The sequence below is a fragment of the Amblyomma mixtum genome, chromosome 1, assembly GCF_055824585.1.
Source record: "Amblyomma mixtum isolate Tamu chromosome 1, ASM5582458v1, whole genome shotgun sequence".
NCBI lineage: Eukaryota > Metazoa > Arthropoda > Arachnida > Ixodida > Ixodidae > Amblyomma > Amblyomma mixtum.
Window position 1 is genome coordinate 321,428,419 of NC_143012.1, and position 23,996 is coordinate 321,452,414.

Genomic DNA, 23,996 nt, shown 5'->3' on the forward strand with positions numbered 1-23,996 from the left:
AGTCCGGAGCGGGCCGACGAGCGGGCCTCGCGCAAAGCCTTCTGGGCTCGCGATAGCCGAACCAAACGTAAACATTCAACATGGCGGCCGCCAGCGCGGGTCTTGCCGGATACTTTTTGGCATGGCGAACAGATTGCAGGCGGTGTCGGATAACTTGCGAACGTAACTCGATCACGATCGACGCTCGCACGCGTAGAGGGTGAATGCACACGCTAGACAACGCTACAAATGCGTACACGCGCACGTTGCGAGGGGTGACGTGCGTGGTCTTGGCTTGGCTCTCGCAGTGGCAGACATTTAATTTTTTTTGTAATACGAAAGCTTCACTGCTAAAACCAAATCACTGTTGTTACCAGAAAGCATACAGCAAACGTAAACAGCTATCATTTATTTATTCACGCATATATCAGGGAGGCTTACTTATAACCATTTTCTGGCAAGTCCAGTTACCACCACTAGAGGCGCAACGAGTCGCCTCGCTTGAGAGGACGGGGAAGACGCTGCGCTAAAACTCTACTCTTGCGCGACGCTCCGCTGTGGCTCCGCTGGGAACTGCGAGCGGAGCGGACAGTAAACCCGCTCAGCTAAAACTCTCTAATATACAAAAGTCTGATGCCTATACAGAGGCTGACGGCTGTTGATGCCTGACGAGGGCTCCGGCCGTGAGCAGTGAAACGTGCAGCCGTAGCTCAGTAGTTACAAACGCAGGCAGAGGCGTCACCGAGGCACATAATGATGCTCACGTAATTTTATGTGGCGACACTGTGACCATAGACGGCAATGACCGAGGTCAGAGGACAGCATATGACCGTTCTCGTTACTCGTCACTAGTTAAAGGGAGTTTTCCGTGACGACACACTACGCTGTAAATCTCAGGTGTAGCCGTCACCTCACACAGGTTTCGTTGTAAAACGTGATCGAACAAAGTAAACGTGAACTAACAGGATGTTTATAGATGCCTACGTCTTTGGCATTGTTACCATTACTTGTTTTCATAGTAGTTTTTGTTGTCCTCAAGAAGATTATGGCGCGTACCCAGTGCGGAGCATTGGCCACGACACAAGCGGCGACTGACAGGTGCTTTGGGGGCACTTTCCGCTCAACGGTACATCAGCGCGCACAAAGACTACCCAGGCAGTGGAAGAGATGGTCATAGCTCTAACCCTGATTGAGGTCAATCGGCAGGGACTGAGTTACTGGATACCGACGGATTCTCAGGCTACAGCTAGGGCGTACAGAGATGGAAGGATCGGCTGCAGAGCCGTGAGGATCCTCTCCGAAATAAAACAACACAGACACGGAACTAACAACACAAACATTAAACACACCTTCATTTGGGTCCCCGACACTCCATGGTGTTGAGAGAAATGTCACGGCAGACACCGTTGTCCGACGGTTCACGAACCGGAGAGGGATTTGCCGGTCGAACCCTTCAGCACACCAGAATCTTACGGAGAGGCAATGAAGGCGTTGTTGGGAGCGCGCAAGAAGTACTCGGCTACGGCGGACAACTTCAACAGAGAGCAGGCCACCACGCTCAGACGGCTGCAAACATACACCTACCCAAGCAGAGCGATATATCATAAAATGAGACCGAATAGATATGTGAAAGAGGGTGTGTGTGTGGGGGCTACGCCACGACGTACCACGTCACCTGGGGCTGTGAAAAAAAGCACTTTACTACCCAAACTAACTAGCCTTAGTACAGAGCAATGGGAGGCCTTCCTGAGTGACTCCAGCCCAAGCACACAGCTTATGCTGGTGACAAGGGCCAGAGCGACGGTGGAGGCCAACGCGATGCTGGAATAGGGAAGACTGACCACTGAACCTCCAAATCTATCTCTCCCCAACCCCCTGTGCTCTAACTCTCTTTTTTTTTCCGAAAGAAATGTTTTTACTACTACTACTCCGCTCCGTTCTTTTTCGTGTTTGGTAAGCGCCCCAATTGGTAGCAGAGCCGGCAAAAGACATTGCCTGCCGACCCGGTGCGGGATGTCGTTTCTGCTGAAGGACGAATCCGAACATAAAAAACGTAACAACTGTTTATTCGATTAGCGATGGCAGCGGACGAGCATACCAATGCTACGCTCGTCTCGATAGCGGAAGGAAAAAGATGTCCAGGCTTAGCTTGGTTAAGCCAAGAATGCGTTGCATATTGCGCGGTCTTTTATGCGTTGTTTTTTTGAGGGCGAGGTATTGCTTGGCGGCACTCAAATTTCTCAGCAGCTTTTCCTCCGTGACGTCAAGCGCCGGCGCAGCGCTCCTAGCGGGAGGAGCGGGAGTCAGGTGGTGGCTGCGGCCGCGCGCGCGCGCGACCGCGCGAGTGGGGCCCAGCTTTTCGACCAGCGAGACCCTGGATCAGCAACTTAAGTTGGTTCAGCAGGTCCGTCAGTCAGCTAAAGCCAGTGGCGCCTTGGACTAGGGGTGCCACCCAAGTTGCTCGAGCAACCTTCCTCATTTTGAATAAAAGTTTTCTCTCTCTCTCTCTCTCTCCGGCTGTCGTGACGTCACGTCACGTGGTTTGGTGGCTGCCCGGCCGCGCCCAAGGGCTGAACTGAGTGATTGCAATATGCAACGCATAAAAGCCGCTCTTCTCAGCCAGGCAGCTTGTTTTTGTAGCCACCGTCGGCGACGCATGCCTCGGATGACGCAGCGGTGGCGCTGTGTTTTATCGGTAACGCAGTCCAGCGTGTGACCGTGGGCCGGATGATAACATGGCGGAGACTGCGCGGAAATATGTGCAGAGTGTGTAGCCACACCAGAAATGCCAATCATAGAGTGCCAAATAGTAAATCAGGAAGTAATCGTTGCAGAATACTGCTCCTGGTGGGGGTTTCCCACTTTGTATGTGCCTCTGGTGAAGTCAGCGCAGCAGCTCTGCACGCGCCACATCCTCTGAGGAAAGGAAGAAGAAGCGTCAGCTGCTCCAGCGCACGAGGGCTCGTGACCCGCGCAGCCCACCACGAAGAAGCATTCGAGAAGCCTTCTTGGAAGAGCCGGACCTGAACTTGACCGCTGCCGTCCGAGCCCGAGCCAATGTCCCGACAGACCGCCGCCGTTCTGTGGCGGACGCTGGTGATCCAGTGCGTCCGGCGCCACTACGTCGAGTCCGCCGTGGAGGTGCTAGTCGTGCTTCTGCTGGCCATCGCCTTCCTCTCGTCCAACTTCGCGAGCAGGCCCACGCCCGAGAGCGAGCGACTCGAGAGCGCTCCTGGGGCTGCTGAGCAGCCGTCCAATGCCGACCAAAACACCGACGATGACTACTACGACGACGACGACGACGATGGCGATAGCGGTGACGACAACGACGTTCAAGATCATAATATTAGGGCGTTCTATAGCCCGGAAACCGCCTACGCCGCGCGTCTCATCGCCGTCGCCTTCCCCAAGCAAAGTAAGCGAGGCCGAGCGTTGAGAGTTTATCTTTAAATACGCTTGTTTTCCCACTGCATTCTACTTCCCAGAAGAGGGGCGCAATACCTGTGTGGTAAACCCTACGGGATCACAAAAAAAAAGAGAAGGGCGAAGCGATGGATATACATGGACGGACGCTTAGGACCATTTGCAACCAAACACAGGCAAAGGAACGAGTCCAAACTTTATAGTCCCGTAATGTAAATTTAGCACCAACCATAGCCCGATCAACTACTCTCCTAAAAGCCAGCCTCTTTTGTGAAAAAGGTCGCGCTCGATAATAGCGTGCTTAAGTAGGCTAACGTAGTTTGCTTCAATATATCAGCACACCACTGTCACGCAGTGCTAACAAGTTTCAAGTGATCAGACTCGACTCTTCAGTTAGCCTCGTATGGCACAGATCCACTGTCGGTCCGTAGTCGACCTGCTTCCTATAAAATCTAGAAACAGTTGCTTTCACTGACGTCTTGCTGTTTTTGCAGCGCCATCTGTTAAATCTAGACCCCTACATGAAATATCACGTAGCAAGGTTACGTGACCGATTAGTCAACTGATTGGTCAAATGGACCATGGGGTCAACTTGACCTCATGGTCCATTTGACCAATCAGTTGACTAATCGGTCACGTAAAACTTGACCTCTTAACGCAATCGTTTTCCACAGCCTTCTAACACATGCAGCTGACAGTAGAATTCGTCTCACATTACGTCACCGCACCTACAATTTTTCTTTTTACTTTTGTCACTCGGGGCTGCCGCAGAGGCGGTCGCCTACAGCGACGAGTCCGCGCTGGTCAAGGCTTGCGAGTCCGTCGAGTTCGAACTGTGCGTCCACTTTCGTGGTTCCACCAGCGTCTCGGACGTGAACGAGACGAACGTGCTCAGCTACACGCTACACTTTTTCGAGGACGTCAACCCGGGCAAGAAGCAGCTGGACGTCGGCTTCCGACACCCCAAGGAGTTCTTCTACGAGCCCGACTTGGACAAGCCACTTTGGGGTGAGTGCTCGTTCTCCTCCTCCTTCGTTCACTCCTCGAGATGCGGCGGAATACACCCATATGGTGCCAGACATATTTTGCGGTGATATCTCCACGAGCGATTGCGCCCATCGTTAATGTCATCGTAATCGGCATACTATGTCATAACCTAAAACTAAATGTGAACTAGTCTAAAACTAAACTTAAAACCGTTCGCCAATGACATTGTGATCTATGAGCGGTCTGGGTCACGTGGTTAGGGTACTGGCGTGGTTAGGGTACGCCACTTGGACTCACGTGAGTCATGTGAACCTGCCACGCTTGGCACTGAGAGCACATGCTCTTAGAATGAAGGGAAGGCTTTTGGAGGTGGCCTTGGAAGTTTTTCGAACAAAGACGACATGAAAAAGTGGTGTTTGCTGACAGAGGTGCGTGTAGCCGCGAAATGAAAAGGAGTGCTCTGAAAAGTCTTTGTGCGGCCTGAACAGTGCAGTCTTCAGTGTGAGATGAGCTTTTTCCTGGCTTCTGCGTCCGAAAACATCAGCGGGTCCCAGTTCGTAAAGCGTGCAGTTAGTGTAGCAATGAACAGTGAGTAAAACGTGAAAATTACTCAAGCCACCGCGCATGCGGCACGGGCGACAAGGTCAGTGCCGTGCAGCCAAGCGCCTTTGGCTCCCCTGGCACTAGGACGGACTGTTAAGTGAATAATACGCTCGTATAACGCTTCAAGCGTCAGAACGTCAGAGGGCGGCACCAAAGTGAAAAACTCAGAAACTTCTGCTGGATATTTCCTAGAGACTTACTCCCGAATGCAGAGAGCCATCTTGGCTTGAACTTTACCTCCGGTGGTCTCAAGTCATTTGCAAAGCGTGCCGTAAATCGTACTTAACTTGAAGGAAGGGAAGGGAAAACTTTATTTTCACTAATGGTTTTTCCTGCGGTTTGGGGGCATCTTCAGAGACGTCTTGGTTCTACCCCCAGGAGCCTTTTGTCGGCAGTGGCTGTTTTCAGAAACTTAACTTGAAAGACGTCTTCCGCGCGAGTGATGAAAATTTACCCGATGCTCCAAAAAACAGCATATCTGTCGATATACACGGCACGTTTGCATGGTAGCGCATTTGAACATATTGCGCCGTCTACGCACCAACAGTGTCTTAACAGCCCACCGAACGTGCTGGGCCGGCATACATTTCCTCGGGTCAGCTAGTCCTGCTGAAACATGAACTTTCGTTTTCTCACTTGCCCAAAGCGATTTCGTCCGTTAATGTATTTTCGAGCGAGAGCTTGGAAAGCAAAAGACAGCCCCATAGCTGCCCTCTTGGAACAGTGGACACCTCAAGCGTGCTTTAATTTACGTGACGGTAGTGACAGATGTGCGCTGCATCCGTTGGCATTGACAACGTTGTGACATTTTAAGGGAAGGAACTGGCTCCCTTGGTCAGTGGACACCTGCATCGCGCTTGTAGGTACGTGGGGGGGGGGGGGGATGAGAGAGAGATGTGGGCTGCAGGCACTGACAACGTTGTGATAGAAACGCGGCGCTGAAGCCATAGGCCGTCGGCGTTCATTGTGTTCATTGGCGTTGGCGTTGACAGCGTTTTACACACACCGGTCATTTTAAGAAAAAGAAGTGCGCATAACTGGCTCCCTGGATCATTGGACGCATGAATCGCGCTTATAGGTACGTGGGGTGATGAGAGAGGGAGAAGTGGGCTGCAAGCGTTAGCGCTGACAACGGTGAGCGAACTCTCGCGATCAACCATTAACTGCCACCTTGCAGGGTGGCAGGGTCGGTGGGACTTTAATGAACATATAAAGACAAACAGGAATTTATTACCACTTTAAATCTTTCACTTTAAATCTTTCACAGCCCCGCTGCGGTGGCTCAGTGTTTACGGCGCTCGGCTGCTGACCCGAAAGACGCGTGTTCGATCCCGGCCGCGGCGGCCGAATTTCGATGAAGGCGAAATTTCAGACGCCCGTATGCTGTGCGATGTCAGTGCACGTTAAAGAACCCCAGGTGGTCGAAATTTCCGGAGCCCTTCACTACGGCGTCCCTCATAGCCTGAGTTGCTTTGGGACGTTAAACCCCAATAAACCAAACTAAACGAAATCTGACATCTTTCATCTCTCCTCTGTCTGCACGCGGCAGCGATTGTGGCTCAGCCCGAACCAGTGGGCAGGCCCGTGCACTTTCCCTTTCAACCTTCCTACAGTCGCAACACACACACTTACCACTTATGAGGGAGAACATCGCGTTCCTCTCGCTCGTAACGCCTCCCACGGCTCTGACAACCTCGCGCTGCCCGCACTATGGAGAGATCTGCGATATCTTTCACATGGTGGGGGCATGTACTCAGAATCCTCACCTTCCCCCACACCCACCCGAGAGGCATGGGAGACTGCCCACCTCAACTGCTCTACACTGGAGTCCCAAAGGGCTCTAGTAAAGCGGGCGCGAGATGGGGCCTTGTCGTGCGGTGTTCCGGACTAAGGATACCGACTATGTAGCGGGGTCTTCTCGTCCCTAAACTCTCTCTGAGTATTAAAAAAGTTTTTCACCATCACCACCTCGCGAAATACTTGCACAGACCTCGCCTTTGAGAACTAGGCGTTGGTGCAGCAAGTCGAGCATATATCCATCTATTTCTCCGACCACAAAGCTTCCTTCATGACAATCAAGAACCATTAGTGGAGTGTTTCTTGAAGAAAGAAAAATGTGCGAAAAATAACAAGTTGTCTGTAATTGTACATACATGTCTCGCTCGAATTCTTTGCCTCGATCTATAGAAAAGCTAAAACAGCTTATGAGCTGCGCTCAAATTTCGCATTAGGAAGTAACGCAATCGTCGGCATTTCTTTTTAAGGCGGAAGCCTTTAATGCCTCATCGTTGTAAGCAGGAGTTGTCGACAGAAAATGTCACGCTTTTCAATTGGTCGAAATGCTCGTGACGTCACAGTGCGCGAATTTCAAATGGGGCCAATTGTACTTCGGCTAGTAACCATGCAACCAATCAAAGGGATCGTATAGTGATGCTCCAACTAAGTGGGACTGAGTTTAGTTAATTGCTTAATTAATCAATTAGCCTAATTAAGATAGAGGAGAATGAAGAGGTCAAAAGACAGAGGAAAAGAAAAGAAAAGAGAAGAAAAGAAAAGACGCGCGTCGCAGCGACAACAACGTCCGCGGAAGGAAACGCTGCTGAAAAAACAGATAAGTACGAAACCGCGTTCGCTCCACCACCACGCACTTCCCCACTCAGTTCGACGTTGCTCGTTTCATATACGTTGTGTCGAACATCCTAGACAGTTCCAGCATTTGACAGGTGAATGACAGAACACGATGGATAGAAATACAATGATATAAATATGAAATAGCCTAATTAACCTTTATAGTTAGACCGCATAAATCAATAAAACCGAGAACGAAATTGGTCGAGTTGGGGAATCGAACCAGGGTCTCCGGAGTGCGATACGAGCACGCTAGCCACTCCGTAATGCCAGCTGAATGGTTTGGAATGAACAAAGGTGCGTCTAGCTAATACGGCGTCTTCGTTCACTCCTATCTTCCCCCTTTCCCTTACGGCGAGGTGCAGGTGTCCACCGAGGTATGCGAGAGAGATACATTTCCTTTCCTCAAAAAATAAATTTACCGTCCAACAAGGCGTACAGCCGAATTTGCGATTGCGTTCTGTGGACTCCCTGGCAGCGTTGCAAGACGCTGTCGCGTTCCACTCTTACAGGCGAAGCTTAACATGTTAACCACACATCAGTAACACACGCAGACAGCCAATGGACGCGTCATTCGCTGGTAGCATTTGAATCATCATTCACAACCACATTCGTGGCAGAATGCTGTACTCAGGCTTTCGCCTTGCACCACTTTAGTCGCCAAAGTGACTTTTTTTTTTTGCATTACAGCGCACGTTGCGTTGTATTCGTCTGGTCAGTGAAAACGCTGAGTATCGAAGTCAGTTGATTTGTTCATAGACTTGGGAAACAAAAGTAAAAATGAGCAGTTTTGTTTGCATCTTAGAACGTTCTGCCATAGGAAATCAAACTGGTTTTCCTAGTTTCCCGGCAGTTAACTAATTAGCGTGTAAAAGTGCATGTGATCTGCAGTTCTGAGAGCAGTCCCCTCGAAAGCCCAGATTCTTTGACCTTCACTCACTTTCGGAAGTGTACCGCTCACGCTGAACGTGCGTGATAATAAGTGAAGGCGTTCGAATCAGGAATGAATTATTTGAAGCTGTGCGTTTACTCTCCATTTGAAAAGTACTTGTTGCCCTCAGGTTACGCGTACTCTGCTCAAGCCGCCATTAACAAGGCCCACATTACACTTCAAGAGGAAAGCAGCGCTGGCAAGAACAATGTGAGTAATCCAAAGTGCTCCGCACTTCACCCTCTTGCTCTTGGCCGGCGTTCCGTTCCATCCAGTTCTCTTCCGTTTGGATTACCTTCCCCGTCAAACAACTCGTGCTTGGTGTAACTGCGGCAAGGCGTTTCTAATATAAATGAAGTGCGAAAAGACCTCTGTGCGAAAAGGCCGCGTATCGTAATAATAATACTATTGTAAAAATACCGGGCTTGGTACCTTGCTGGAGATGCGAAGAGAATGTCGATACATACTCTCAAAGTTCTTGAAGGAAAGAGAGACAGGCAATAAATAACTTATGAGTATAATTACCCTGACAGAAAGCCGTAACAATCATTCTCCACCATATTGGTTCGACAAAAAAAAATTACTGGCTAATAGACTACTCACTTCAATTTACACACTTTTTCCGAGACCATATGTCTTATTTTGTGACCATGTGTTTTGTTGCTATTTCACTTTCAACTCCACTTACGCTTTTCTTTTTTCCTAGTATCCCCTGTTTGTCGTATTTAGGCGTCGCTGCTGCCTTGATAAGCTTTTACAATATGGCACAATTTAGTACCTACAATGGGCGTTTTTGTTATCCTCAGTGTTTGTTTTTCTGTGTTTCATAATGTCCTTTCAAAGGCATGAAAGTAAATAACCAAATACACGATTTAATGATTCATTTTAAATTCGCCAACCATTTCCATTGATTGATTGATTGATTGATTGATTGAAATTTTCAACTACATTTTCATGATTGATTGATTGATTGATTGATTGATTGATTGATTGATTGATTGATTGATTGATTGATTGATTGATTGATTGATTGATTGATTGATTGATTGATTGATTGATTGATTGATTGATTGATTGATTGATTGATTGATTGATTGATTGATTGAAATTTTCAATCGCCTTTTCATGTGTCATGTCGTCCGTGGACACTTCGAACACCACATCCCCAAATATTTCAGATTACGATGAAGGCTTTTCCCAGGCCAAAGTTCCCGGAAGACACCGATCGCTACCGGGTTGGAGTGTTTTGGCTCGTGGCCATCGTATTCTTGTACCCAATGTGGAGGCTTGTCACGCGCCTCACATTCGAGAGTACTCAGGGTCTTCGGGTGAGTAAAACAGGGTTAAGTTGTGGTATACTATTCATTCTTCATCCTCAATGTCTAGCGGTTCTGGTGGCATCCGACGTGGGCAAGTACAAGCAAAATACAACCGCGCACACAAATGGCAAACGCAGGATCCCTCAGCAACACCGTTAAATTGTCCACTGGAAGGAAACTTAACACCTTATCGCAAATCATGTTGATTACAGGTCGAGGCTAGTTGCAAAATTGTTTGTACTATTCAAGGATTATTGACGACCTCCAGCCTAGGCTGACTGCAAAATAATGACGGTTCGTAAATAATACAAAACAGGATTCATCTCAAAATATATATGTCTAAGGAAGAGTAGATGGAGCTTAAGCATAATATATCGCAATGCTAGCTCTAATTTGACCGCCACATTGCTTTAGAGTAGCCATCTTATTTCTGCCGTTTTTTTCTTCATCAGTGTTCGGCCACGCCCACGGTGTTGTTGTTGTTGTGACTGAGAGAAGGATGAAAAGGAAAGTGCATGGGCCTGCCGACTAGCTCGCCGAGCCCCCACCGCTGCCACGTGCAGATAAAGGAGAGTTAAAAGATGAGAGGAAAGGTCTCCCCTTGAACAAAGACTTTTAACACTTACTGTAGCACGTAGAGTGCCGTACACGTCAAGTCAATCTAGAACCAACATAATTGCCTTGGTCATCGACCGCAGGAGTACGAGCGACTGATGGGCCTGTCGGACTGCTTCTACTGGACGGGCCAGTTCGCCTGCTCGCTCTGCTTCTGCCTGGTGTACAGCGCCATCTGCGTCTACTGTGCTGCCATCCAGAAGCAGACCACGAGGGGCGTTGCGTTCCTCGAACGAACAGACCTCTCGCTTCTCTATGCAGTCTTTGCAATTCACAGCGTGCTGCAGATACTCCTCACCATGCTCGTCACCTGTGTGTGCACGAATGGTGGGTACACTCTGAAGCTCGAAGTTACCGTACCATACTATACCGTATTTTATATGCAGTCGAACCTCGTTAAAACAAAACGGTCTACAACGAAGTAATGGATGCAATGAAGAATTTAGATTCGCCTGGAAGCTCGGTAAACACTGGCTATAACGAAGCTATGGCTATAACGATGTCACCACCGGGCCCCTTCAACTTCGTTATAACAAGGTTCAACTGTATTTCCTTCGCATCTCCGAGCCATGCACTTATGATCCAGTCGCATCTCTAGCACTCTCAAACTTCAGGAAGGAAGAACGGCCATTGTTTTGTTCAGACCGTTCACCGCGCACAGTGCCACGAATGTCCCACTGCATGGCTCGCTGACTGTTCTGGTCGCATTCGAGGTGGCCTGTGAACTTCTCAGAAGTGTCGCGCAGCCTTGGTCAAAATTTTTCAGGCAACGGCGCTTGTTCTGAGCCGTAGAGGCAGACACATCATCCCTGAAGCTCCAAAGGTTCGAAGATGCGAAGAGAAAAATTCTCCTCCGCCTCTAAAATGTTAACCTTAGCTGTACGCCAAGTGGCCAGCTACAAGGCTCAAGATCGGTGGCCTAGTTACTTTGCAACAAGGCAAGCAAGAAGCATTCAGCCTAACGGCTCCGAGAGAGCTTAGTGACCTCGGAATGCGCTTCATTTTGGCAACGTGTTGTTGCTGTAGCTGTCCTGCCACGAAGTACGTTTCAGAAACACTTTAGCCACGCGGCAGGTAAAGTCCGCAGTCATGGCAGCATGTTTTTCATGCATTGTTAGTTCCTTTCTAGGACTCTTTACCGACGACAAATCGCCGACACGGCTGCAGCCCGAGTTGCTTCCACTGTCGCGCGGTGTCACCAGTTCTGCAATGCTCTTGCGGACTTGACGCTTCGCAGAGTGCGCAGCCCTGGCGTGGGTCGCGGTGCTGTGCGTCGCGGCGCCATACTGGGTTCTCTCCAAGCTTGGAGGCTTGGGCTCCCTGGCCGAGTTCGTGTTCCTCGACCGCTTCTCGGCACTCCTATCCTCGCTGCTGCCTACCGTGGCCTCGTACAACCTGCTAATGATAATTGGCATCCAGAACGACTTTGACGGTATGAGCATTTCTTGGTTGTTTCTCGTGGGTCTTAGCCCGCAAGCCGGCCTCTTCTATAGGCTCTAGCATTTATATCTTAATTCTTTGAACCAGATATTTACATCAACGTGGGTTAGAGAGCATTCTACTCTATCAGATTCTTTCTATTTCTTGGTTAGTCCTAAAAAAATTGAATCGCTGAAGTATTTTCTTTTTTGTACTTAGAAACAGGTCCAAGCTTTTATTAATAATCCTTAACGCCGTCGCTACTGCATTTACTTAGAGCACACCCTTTTTGAACGTCAGCCGTGCTGACATGGCATTTCTGAGAATAAATTAGTCTTGTGATCTAGATCATTATACTGTTGTGATCGCTCTTGGAGTTGCAAGTAGGGGGTGAGGGGCGATAATACCCTGATGCAGCTTTGTCACTTCTCATCGGCGGAAGGTTAAAGGTACGGGAGTTAATTATTTTTCATCGTAGCACACTCGCATTTTAGACGCAAGTCAAGCAACACAGCGGTATGCCATGCTGGCGAGTGTGTTACCCACTGTCCTCGCCCCCTCCGACAGGTGGCGCCAGCTGGGGCACAGCGAGTGACCTTGCCCTTGGTGTGGTCACGTTCACCATGGTGGACATCTGGACGGTGAACTTAGTGACGGCCTGCATTCTGATCTTCCTCATATTTTACCTCACCAAGGTCTTGCCTTGGAACACGGCGATTCCATCCCACCCGCTCTTCTTATTCAACGTAAGTACAGCAAATCTAGAAATCGTTATCAGATCTTTTCACCTGTTAGCAATACGTTCGCGATTGAGTGCTGTATGGCATGTGCTGAAAACGAGACTGATAAGACTATCGCTGCCATTCTAAGTCGTCAGCACGTAGGCAAAGAGCGTTAAAGCAACGGCTCTGTGCGTAAGAGATACGCAACATGCGTTTATTATAGCATTCTTTCGTGCGGCGCGAGAGAAAGCGTGACACTACCTTGTAACGGTATCGGTTCTTGTGGCCAAGTACACTGCTAAATTTTGGAGTCTCTTCCTAGCAGCTTGCTCTGCTCTTTCTTATAGCAATGATCTACAGCCCTTCTATAGACTTCTTAAAGGCTCAATTGCCTTCCTATAGACATTTCCTTTTGTCTATTCGTGGTACAGAGACTGTCTATGAACGAGTCTACTAAGAGTGTATGAGCGTACATTTTTTAGCGGTCTAAATGATTTTTCCATGAAAAGTCTTCAGACTTTATAGATAAAAGTCTATGGTCAGTCTATAGACTGAAACATTTTTTTAAGGGATGCTGCTTGCTTGGCTAAAGCAGCTCTAAAGCTGCGGAGTACTAAGCACGAGACTTCCGTTGCCTCTTCATGCAGATTTTGAGGGCTCAAAGTACAATGCCAGCAACATTAATGGCTTGTGAATTCCAGAAGAGGGCAAATACGGGCTGGTTGGTACATGTTTCACGAATTGGAAAAACAGCGCAATCAAAGACGACACAAAAGAAGGACAAAACACCAGCGCTGGTGTTTTGTCCTTCTCTTGTGTCGTCTTTGATTGCGCTGTTTTTCTAATTCGTAAGGCTTGTGAATCTTTACTCAGAAACGGCTCAAACTCCCCGCATGGCCCTCTTCTTCTGTTAATAGCAAAATGTATGCTGCGTGAACAGTGAGCCTGCATCATGCGTTCATAATAGCTCTTATTAAACCATAATTTACGGTGCTCGTCGGGACGCCAAGTTGGCGTACACCGTAACGCTTGGCCTGGCAGCCCGAAAAGCTGCGCCAGAATTCCGCCGTTAAATTTATCGTGCGTGGCTGGCGCCCTCGAAGCTCTCGTGGGCGCTCCGCGAACTAGCATCGCGCGCCAGATTCAAACGACCAGACGTGAAACAATGTTTCCAAACATGCGCTTCTTAGAAAACGCAAGGGAACAAAATGACATACGACGAGACTAACCAAGACTTGAACATCACTATTCAATCTCGATTCGTATGTGGAGCATTTCGGGACATGCCAGGTCAGGCTTGGCGAGGCTGGCGATGCTCTTGTGCTATCACCAAACCAGGCTCCGCTAATTTTCTTTTCTCCTCTATCTCTCAGCCCAACTACTGGAAACGGGAGCCGACGCCGCGCGAACCAGCCACCATGCCGCTCAGGTTCAAGGACAAGCGCTTCGAGCCCGAACCGCAGGGTCTGAGGCCCGTACTGCACATTGAGGGCCTCTCGGTGGTAAGGATTCTGGAGCCTTCCGAGCTCTAATAACGTCTTCACGAAAAAAAATAAATTCTGCCTCTCGGGTCCGGATAGCTGAAAGCGCTTCAACTACCTCTCCAATGCTTCCATGAGTTGTATTAAGGGAGTAATTACTCGTTGACATCCACCCAAGCGCAGCCATACGGCTACATAGGAAAGCTATACAGCTTTCTCAGAAATTTCGCAGTTAAAGAAAAATTCGTTTGGTCCGGGGTTCGAACGCGGGACGACCGCTTCACCGGAGCAGTCGCTCTACCAATTGAACTAACCGGGACGGCAAGCTTATGGTAGGGCGAGAGCGAATTGATCAATAACTCGAAGTGGGAACAGTGTTGGTCAAATGTTTAGGGGTTGTATTGTGCACTCACAACTCAGTAAAAGGTGGAAGTATAGCTCACTGAGAATGAAAATTGGTCGCTAGTGGTTTCTATTAGCGCTAACTAATGGCAGCAGCCAGCAGACACCTCGGAATCAGGAAAGCATACGGGAATGAAACTATATTTTTAGGGGAGAACTGATTGGAATAGAAAGTAATCCAGCAATTACTTTACCGTATAATTTGAAAATAAAACTACAAGGAAAGACAGTTCCAATATGGTTTGTTTTAATGTTTTTTTAAATAATACCCTAACTTCGAAAAATTCCCCGCAGACCTACGGCAACACCGAAGCGCTGAAGCAGATAAGCCTCCAGGCCTTCGAGAAGCAGGTCACCGTGCTGGTAGGCCGCAACGGTGCTGGCAAAACGACTCTAATCAATGTCATGACGGGTGAGTGCTGCCCACCACGCACTATGTTATTCGTTAATCGTAATTTTATGTGTTCGTAATCTGCGAGTCGCGAGAAGATTGCTAACTCGTCCTGGAGCTTGGCTTTAATCTAACTTAAATGGGAGAAAGACGCTCAAAAATACGAATGAACCAAAGTGCGAGAAATGTGTTAGGAAAAGATAGTTGGACAAGTCAGTGCTTGTCGAATAGCCTCAATCTGGTAACTAGCTCGAAAAACAGTGCAAACCTAAGAACAGAGCGCTAGGCAGAACCAAATCCACTAGAAATGAGCTTAAGTGAGCTTGATTTGGACCCTTTGGTAATCGTGGAATATCTTGACCTCTGTCCTGTAGCTTCTGAACAGCGCAGCGCGTACAGTCGGGGACAAAAGTCTTCGGACCACGTGTTCCTCTAACGAAGCCGATAGCTCTGCTATTAGTCGGCGGCTGGAGACCACACTTGTGGAGGTGAAAGTTAAATTTTTGTTCTTTCATCTCCACAAGTGCGGTCTCCAGCCGCTGTCTGGTAGTAGAGCTATAAGCTTCGTTTGAGGAACACGTGGTCTCGGAGACTTTTGTCCCCGACTGTACGGTTCTTCGCTATTCATATGCGCGTATCCGGTAGTGGGCTTCGGTTCATTCCATTCATAGTTCGAGCTGGCGGCGTTGCCGTCGAGAAGGCCGGCTAGCTAAATATTACACGCAGGCCTCCAGAAGCCCAATGCGGGCAAGGTGTTCATCTACGGCTACGACATGGTGAGGCACACGAGTCTGGCACGCACTTCCATCACCTACTGCCCCCAGCGGGACATGATCTTTCCGGATCTCACAGTCTGGGAACATTTGCTCTACATCGGCACCGTGAGTACATGGAGCTTAAATCATTTGATTTTATCTTCGCTATAACCATGCTAGTGCCTTGCGTGGAAAAGAAAATTTATTTTTATATAATGTCCACCAGTGCTGCCATATACGCATAAAATACTGCGCTAAATGCAATTATTCAGCGGGAAAATCATATTACTTACGCTTACTTAGGCGATTGCGCTGCAGTGGAAGCCCCGCCCCACTTTCCCTATAGTCGTTTTGTTGAACTTAAAGCTTTTTTGAATTTCAAAAAAGAAAAAAAAGCGCTCAGGAAGGCGTACAGCGAAACCTGAGCATCTATATACCTGCTGAGCAGGAGGTGCTCTGGACCCCCCCCCCCCCCCGCGCTATTTCCGATTACTCTACAACAGAATATAGATTGGTACCGCAGCAGTTTGTTGTGCAGGTTATGCCCTGTCAGAGTCCTATTTCGTGCCTGCATCCTCCACAGAGTGCACACTAAAACTCCCATCGCCCCACTAATGTTCTGCAACCTGAGATGGCGTGAAACAGTTCACTGTCCCAACTCCCTGGAGACCAGGGCGTATACCGAGAACGTTACTGCGAGAAAATTCCGAGAAAATTCCTGCTCCCGGTAGGCTCGATGCTGTCATGCTTAACTAACAGTAACGTTTCTGATAATACGCTCTGTGCACGTCACTGTTTTTTTATTATTAACTCATTCTTCGGTTAATCTATATAGCCGCGGATTTCAAGAGCACGGCCTGCATATTCTGGAGTTGACACGAAACACATGCTTGCTGCCTTACGCCGCAGTGCATCGCTTCATTAGTAAAGCGTTCGCGTCAATTGAACCAGCGATGCTTATCGGCATTCAAAACTCCGCGCACGTTTCCGGCACCAGGTGCAGCAGATACCAGCGAGACAGCTGAGGGCCGCCGCCGAGGAGACTCTGGTGATGGTGAATCTGGAGAGCGAAGCCGAGGTCCTGTCTCAAGATCTCAAGAGGGGCCAAATGAAGCGGCTGAGCATCGCCATGGCTATCATCGCCAAACCTAAGGTACGACGCACTAAGCACACGTAAATCAATGTGACAGGTCTGCAGGGTCCTCATGGGTGTTCTCACGCAATACTGGCTTGGGACTGGGGGCCGTCCAGCCAGAGTAAAACACCGAAGGCGCAGGCAAATCGCAAGCCGTTTTTAAGCATTCAAGTGAATGAACGGACGAAAGAGCCTGGCCACATAAAATATATTTATGCTCGTAAACCAGGGCTATGAACTAATGCACTTCACATGTGGTAGTTCCTACACCTTACCGGCGCCGACTAGCTTGTCTTGGCTTAATACAGGATGAACAATTGATTCATCGTTTTACTATTTCTATAGTATATGTATATATAGCCCACAGCTTATGGTCCACAACTTACAATAAAATTGGTCGCTGTCTGATTTCACATTAACTTTCCATTTTACGCCCACAGAAGACAAGTGGGATAAAGATTCTTAAGCCTTCTTTTTGATATTGGAAAGTAAATCATCTGTCCAGCATACGTACGCCTTTCTCCGTAATGTTTGACTGCTGTAGTATGACAACTATTAGTGTGTATTTTGCTGGCTCCTGTAGTGCGACACGATATTTAACTATTAATGTAGCGTATATTTTGCTTTGTCCTGAAAACATTGACTTATTTTCGTGCGTTGACTATCACAGCTAACCTCGGTTTCTGGCGCCATTTATATTTGCGCCGTTTAAATGAACCCGCTGCGGTCTTTTATTCCTCCGTTACACCATTATTACAAAATCTATTAGGATCAGAATACGCGTACGTTAACGTCAGACTTTGTTATCAAGTTATATTTTCAAGATGCGATAACAGTGACTGAAATGGTAGTTGTCGCGTTAGCAACATGCAGTCGCACTTTTCCCGTCGAAATTCTTCACTTGGGCTGCAAAGGTCGTTTTACTCCAAGGGCAACCAGACGGCGCCACTTATCCAGCATAAGTCACTAGAAAAAATTTCGATTACTGTAATCCCTCTCTCCCCGCCAGCGGATTTGGAAGATGTATGGATGCTGTCGCCTGACGCTCCCAGCATGGCAATCACGTCTGTGGTGCGCTGAGTATCTGCCTTCTGAGCGTCGTTGTTAAAAATGACGAAATAAACTTCTATGTAGCTGGCAGAGTCAGCTTTAGTGATATCGTGAACAACAGTCAAAGAAATTTAAAATAATTATTTTTGTAACTCGTTTAAGCAACAAGTTGCGCATGTTTACAGGTCTTAAAGGAGAGCCCAAAGAATTTGGAACGCCGCAGCTCTATGCCATTCCCTGCAAATTTTTGCGCTCACTGGCGGCCACATTTCTACCAAGATCGGCTGCGCGGGTAAAAAAAAAAAATGCGCTACTCTGAAGAGTAAGCAGCATCCAGGAAGCGAATTTTACGTTAAAATTGCGTTAATACTCTTTCCCGATCAAAAATGCTTTTGTATAAGAGGCTTGGTTCATTAGCATGTTAGATGCTTGGCGTACGAGCATCCCTGTCTGTGTCATGGCTAGGTCGTGCTCATCGACGAGCCCACGTCCGGCCTGGACTCCGTGAACACGCACAGCGTCTGGGACATCCTTCTGCGAGCGCGCGGAATGAGCACATTGTTCGTGGCCACGCACGACATGACCGAGGCCGACGTGCTTGCCGACCGCGTCGTGGCGCTGACAGCGGGCATGGTCGTCTGCAACGCCTCGCCGAACTACCTCAAGAGTCTTTACGGTACGAAGCAACAGATGGGGCGAGAAACGTTCACTTCCAATACAAGTATCCCTAGCTGTATACAGAAAAAATACCGCCAGATAATAGAGGCTTTTAGCAAAAGCGGAGGCGTACAGGCGTAGATACATACCGTTTTGTCAGACGATTCCAGCGCACGCGCAGCGGCAGGGGCGGTGCCAGGCGGGTCAACTTCGCGTTCGCAGCTGACGTCTGCTAAACCGGTATACGTGTGCGCTAGTACGTCTCCGCTATTAAAAGTCTCTAATGCCGCAAACGCCGCCAGATGCGCGTTGGGATATCTGGTAGTGGCCAGCAGAATACATTAGAGCTGTGCACGGGCTCGGGCCGGCCCAAAAGCCCGTACCCGGCTCGGCCCGCGGGCCGGGCTCGGGCCTTGCGGAAGTCTATTCAGCCGGGCCCGGGCCGGGCTCGGGCCACGGTATATTTGTCTCGGACGGGCCGGCCGGGCTTCGCGATCGCGATTGCTCCGCGTGGCTCCAGCCGCCCTACTGTTGCAAGGTTCGGAACTGATCTCCACATGAGTGGTCTCACGAGCCCAAATGATACTGCACAAAGGAAGGTGTGGTGTGTCGAACCGAAGGCACTCGCAAAAGTACCCTCCGCCACGTGTTGACGGGGGTCGGGTGGGAGGGGTGGGGGGGGGTCATTATCACATGTACGGGACAACAGGATTCTCGCTCGTGTGGCGACAACCACGTGTTGTGACCATTATCTTCTTGCTCGCCATGGTTGCCTGCGTACGCGCATAGTTTAGTTGCCGTCACGTGAATGCACGGAGGTCGCTCGACTCGATTCGTCACGGAGGACAGCGAAATCGGGCATCAAACATGTCGCTGGCGACTCATTGGGGTCGCCCCCTCCGTGACCATTCGAGTGCCTCCGAGAGTCACCAGAGTGAAATTATCTCTTTCTGTTTCATCGTCACTTCAATTTCAGTTTTGCAGGTCGGGCCGGGCCCGGGCCGGGCCTTAACTAACTCGGGCCGGGCCCGGGCGGGCTTAGGTTTCTTCAGTGTCGGGCCGGGCCGGGCCTCCGTCAGTAGTGTAGGGCTCGGGCCGGGCGCGGGCTGAAATTTTCGGCCCGTGCACAGCTCTAGAATACATTACAAGTTACAAGTGTAAATTTGCTTGTGCTGTCGATCTGGGCACAATGGATTTGGTTATCTTCCTTAAATTTGGCGCGCTCTTAGCCCATAACGGGCATTTTTTCGTTAACGGTACCAAAATGGTACCGTTAATGATACCAAAAGTACTTGTGCTGCCATCTGTCGGCAAACTAAAAAAAAAACGGACGATTTAACATGGCTAAGCCAAATGCGAATTAAGTTTATACTTCGGATTCAGTTAGAGGCTCATGTTCAAGGTCAAATAGGATTCAAAGATCGGCGAAATCGGACTTATTCTCCGCCTTAAGGGTGCGACGCGGTAGAGATAATGGGTGAATTTCTATATATAGGTCATTGTCTACTTTACATTCATAGATTCCCGGAAGTCACCATGCCCCTCCTTGCGCAGTGGTGCAGCGGTTAAGCGATGGTAGGTGCTGCCACCGGTGGGGCTTGTGAAAGCTTGGTTGCTCCTCCCAGTCAACCTCCCTCGACCAATCATTAACTGAACTGCTATCTGCCCCGGTGGACACCTTCCGCGGTGGGGCCGGACAAACATCGGCGAAATCGTTGACTGGGGGCCTGGTGCTAGCGCGCTAAATATTCTTTGGACCAGCCCTACCTGCATTAAATCTGACACAGTGTGTACCAGAATACACGCAGCATGTTGGACTCGTCGTGAGCGAGAAATGACACTTATGACGAGCCTGGCTCGTCGAAGTCCGCTAGGGGGCTTAACGGGCAGTTGCAACGGAAATTTCGGATTTTTAGTTCTTTTCCTCAGTGAACAAGAGAAATGAAATTCAAAGAACATCACTGCAATAAACACCCACGAGATGCGAAATATATGTAATGGTGTTAGTTGCACCGTAACTCTTAAGGTGCGCTTAGTGAAGTGTCTACTAATCAACAGGTGGTATTATAGTCGCGACACAAAAAGTGCAAGTATGCTAGCATCACTGGCGATGCCGACAGGCTCAGTGGTGTTGCAGTAACGTCAGTGAGTTGTACATGTAGGAATGGCAATGCATGGAGACAGTAGAGGGCTTGAAGAGCCACTAAAGTCCAATCCGACGCTTAGACAGAGCATTGTCTTGACCTGTCTCTCGCGTAGCGCGTAGAGCTGATGGTCAAGATTGCCTCCATGGACGCAGGCGTCGGCTACAAGGTCCGCTTGGTGAAGAGGGCGCCCTTCTTCCAGAAGCAACGCGTGCTGTCCATCATTCAGCAGTACGTGCCCGACGCAGAGGTGACGAGCGACACGCCGGCGCAGGTCACGATAGCGCTGCACACGGTCATGTCGGGAGGCTTTGACCGCATGTTCCGCGAGCTAGAGAAGTCGAGCGCACAATTGGGCATCCGCTCCATCGGACTCGGTGTCTCCACACTCAAGGACATCTACATCAAGTGAGTTAGAGTCATTTTGTCATCCCCTTGTATCAGCATGCGAGCTCACAAAAAAATCTACGATCAAATTACGGGTGACGCATTGCCGGGTAACGTGCACCGATACTTAGAAATGTGATGAACGATTTTTAGGTGGAATTTAACGCGACAGAGCCTGCGCTCGGCTCGACTTAGTCGTGGCTTAGCAAATCATTGGTCGGAGGCGAAGCTGACATCAGACAAAAATAACGCGGAAATCTGTAACAGAATAAGTTGCGCCAATGGCTTCGCCAAGGATTCCATCTAATTTTATGCTTTATAGGGAAACGAAATCTGCGGACAGGATCGCAATGTATACAGGGGTGAATTATAATATGGCTTCTTTAATATGACACATTATGCAAATTATTTTCAGGTTCTTTTAGATATGTGACTTACTGTTATTAATTTGCAGTAGCATGGCTACTGAGCTTAAATCTTGTCAGCCAGATGAAGTGAGCGGAGCCGTGATCATGGTACACCCGCTGCTTGAGACTGCTTATCAATACCGACACGTTCACCACCCGCGAACTTAATAAGCACTGTTGCGTGTCCGACATTGCAGGCTGACCCTGGCCAGTTTATCCCTTGTCAAAAGTCCCATGTCTTCAGAACAACAATTGCGTACGTATATGTTTTAATTGTTTCTTGATACATGCACTATACCTGAGTGTAATATGTGCAGAAGTGACGAATAAATTACTCACGCAAATATTTACAATCGTATGGAACAATAAGCCATCGTATTCAAGACAGAAGAATGGTATCGAGTCGTAGAAAAGGTACGCTAGCACTTCAGCACATTGATACGGCGAAGTACATCGATGAGGTAGGCTCAAATTGCGGCGATGGCACCATTATCGACGATGGTTGCCGACGCACGAGAATTCCCTAAATACGCCGGTAAAAAAAGAAAAAAAGAGGAGCAGATGAAAAACAATGAGGCGTAGCCGCAGCACAAATGCTAATCCTCAAGGTTTCCAACATTCCTCCAAAGTTACGTTTGGTTTGGTTTATGGGGTTTAACGTCCCAAAGCGACTCAGGCTATACTGATAGTCCATCAGATGTCCTTGAACAGAAGGCGGACATAAAATGCATGCCTGAATTAAAACTCGTGCGGTGCGAGAACAAGAACAAAAAATCACCGCAGGAATACGTACAATCCCTACGTAGAAAGAAGAGTGCTTAGGACGCCAGCCTGCTAATCCGCTATTTGATGATGCTGAAATGAGCGGCCATAGGAGCATGACTTCCATCTACCTGCTGCTGACAGCGCTGTGGCCGCCAAGTGCACAGACTACGGTTGCCGAGCTCACTTCCGGTCGCATGCATCAACAGCCTCGTTTCGGGTCTTCTCAGGGGCATCTGGTGACTAAATGCACAATTTGAATTTGCCGTACCGCAGCCGCTGACCTAGCTACCGTGGTGGGCTCCCGTGGCCACCACAAGCCAGGCGCCTGGGCGATCTTCGAGGTCATCATGGCGCAGCGTATCCTGTTCGCGTTTCGCCGCGGGCCCTCGGTGTTGCTTAGCTGGCTGCTGCCCGTGTTCATCCTTCTGGCCGCCTTCCACTGGATGAGTGCCGGCGTCCGAGAATACGAGCCCGCCCCGGCCGGCGTCATCCGCTTGCCAGCGTCGTTGCGCGTCTACTACCCGAACGCTGCCGCGTTCGTGGACGCCGACGCCAAGGCCTGGAAGGGCATCGCCCGCTTCTACCATTCGCTGGTTATTTTATATTGCACTGTAGCGTTTTAAAGCGCTTCTAGAAAGGCCACCCGCAGTAAAAGTTGTCGCTACTTTTGTCTCTGAGCCTTTCCCTCTTCTCTGTGCACTCCTATTGGGCTGCAAAGTGCCCAGACAGACCCCCATATACCCCGCTGATTTTTCTTGCGAAGAAGCCGAGGAGAAAGCATTTTATTTTGCGTGACGCTACAATACAATCCTTAGTGTCAGTAAACCCGCGGTTGATGGCGAGATACGTGAAGAAACACGGGGAATGGTCCACTGAGTGGATCAAAGTAGACTGTAAGCTGCACCACAACGTGTACGTGCTATGGGAAAAAGGAATGACGCTCAACGGGGTCGGAAAGAAAAACATTCGTTGGAAGCGGAACGCAAAATGCTTCCGTGTGCTGTGCGATGTCAGTGCACGTTAAAGATCCCCAGGTGGTCGAAAAGAATTTCGGAGCACTCCACTACGACAGCTCTTCTTTGACTCCCACCTTCCTCCCTTCCCTACGTTGCGGTTACATTACTGCACATTACTGCGTCATTTCCTTTTCTCAAAACCCAAAAACCTATTGGCCTATGGTAAACGGAACCGTACAAAAAAAATTCATTTCCCCAGAGCCTATATATGGTCGTGTACCCTCGAAGCACGGAGCTCACTGCAGCCTTCGCAGACGCAGATGTTGACTTACTTTAGAGTTCCAAGTTGTCGAAGCCATGAATTTGTTTTTTTTTTTTAATTTTATCACTGCATGTTTGCACCACCATTTTTATTCTCGAAGCACTAAAAAAAACTAACTTTAGCGACGCACGCTAGAACGACAGCAGTAATCAATAAAAGCCGTCTGTGGACACCCTCGGGTAATTTGCAATTCTCTGTGCAGGTATGGCTAAGATATTTCGAACCACCAGAAATGAGACTTTGTGCGCATGGAACGCTGGGAAAGCATGGATCTCTTGAAAGGCTTTTCATAAAAATGTCTTAAACAAAAAATCCGCAAGCTAGGCTTTTCCCGCGGTCCCTAATGACTCAAGAAAATGTGGATAATGTCAGTAATGGCTCTCGCGTTCGTTTGGTGAGAATCAAGGCGCAATCAGTTTGCCTTGTTCACCTGAGGTTGTGGACTTCGATTACAGCCGCGACCGCAGCATTTCGATGGTGCCGAAATGCAAATATGCAAAAATCCGTCTACGGTCATT

General features: G+C 48.9%; 1 protein-coding gene across 1 annotated transcript in view; it reads left to right on the top strand.

Moving 5' to 3' along the window:
* The first annotated feature begins 4,180 nt into the window (after positions 1-4,180).
* LOC149372676 (phospholipid-transporting ATPase ABCA3-like) overlaps positions 4,181-23,996 on the top strand; it is a 46,335-nt gene continuing 26,519 nt past the window's right edge. Inside the window, exons 1-13 of the mRNA XM_089567230.1 lie at positions 4,181-4,410; positions 8,682-8,761; positions 9,730-9,879; positions 10,569-10,812; positions 11,723-11,917; positions 12,472-12,650; positions 14,000-14,128; positions 14,804-14,921; positions 15,627-15,781; positions 16,653-16,808; positions 18,306-18,516; positions 20,797-21,049; positions 21,633-21,691. Coding sequence (XP_089423356.1) covers positions 9,736-9,879; positions 10,569-10,812; positions 11,723-11,917; positions 12,472-12,650; positions 14,000-14,128; positions 14,804-14,921; positions 15,627-15,781; positions 16,653-16,808; positions 18,306-18,516; positions 20,797-21,049; positions 21,633-21,691 — 1,843 coding nt within the window. The 5' untranslated portion in view covers positions 4,181-4,410; positions 8,682-8,761; positions 9,730-9,735. The remainder of the gene's footprint in view (positions 4,411-8,681; positions 8,762-9,729; positions 9,880-10,568; positions 10,813-11,722; positions 11,918-12,471; positions 12,651-13,999; positions 14,129-14,803; positions 14,922-15,626; positions 15,782-16,652; positions 16,809-18,305; positions 18,517-20,796; positions 21,050-21,632; positions 21,692-23,996) is intronic.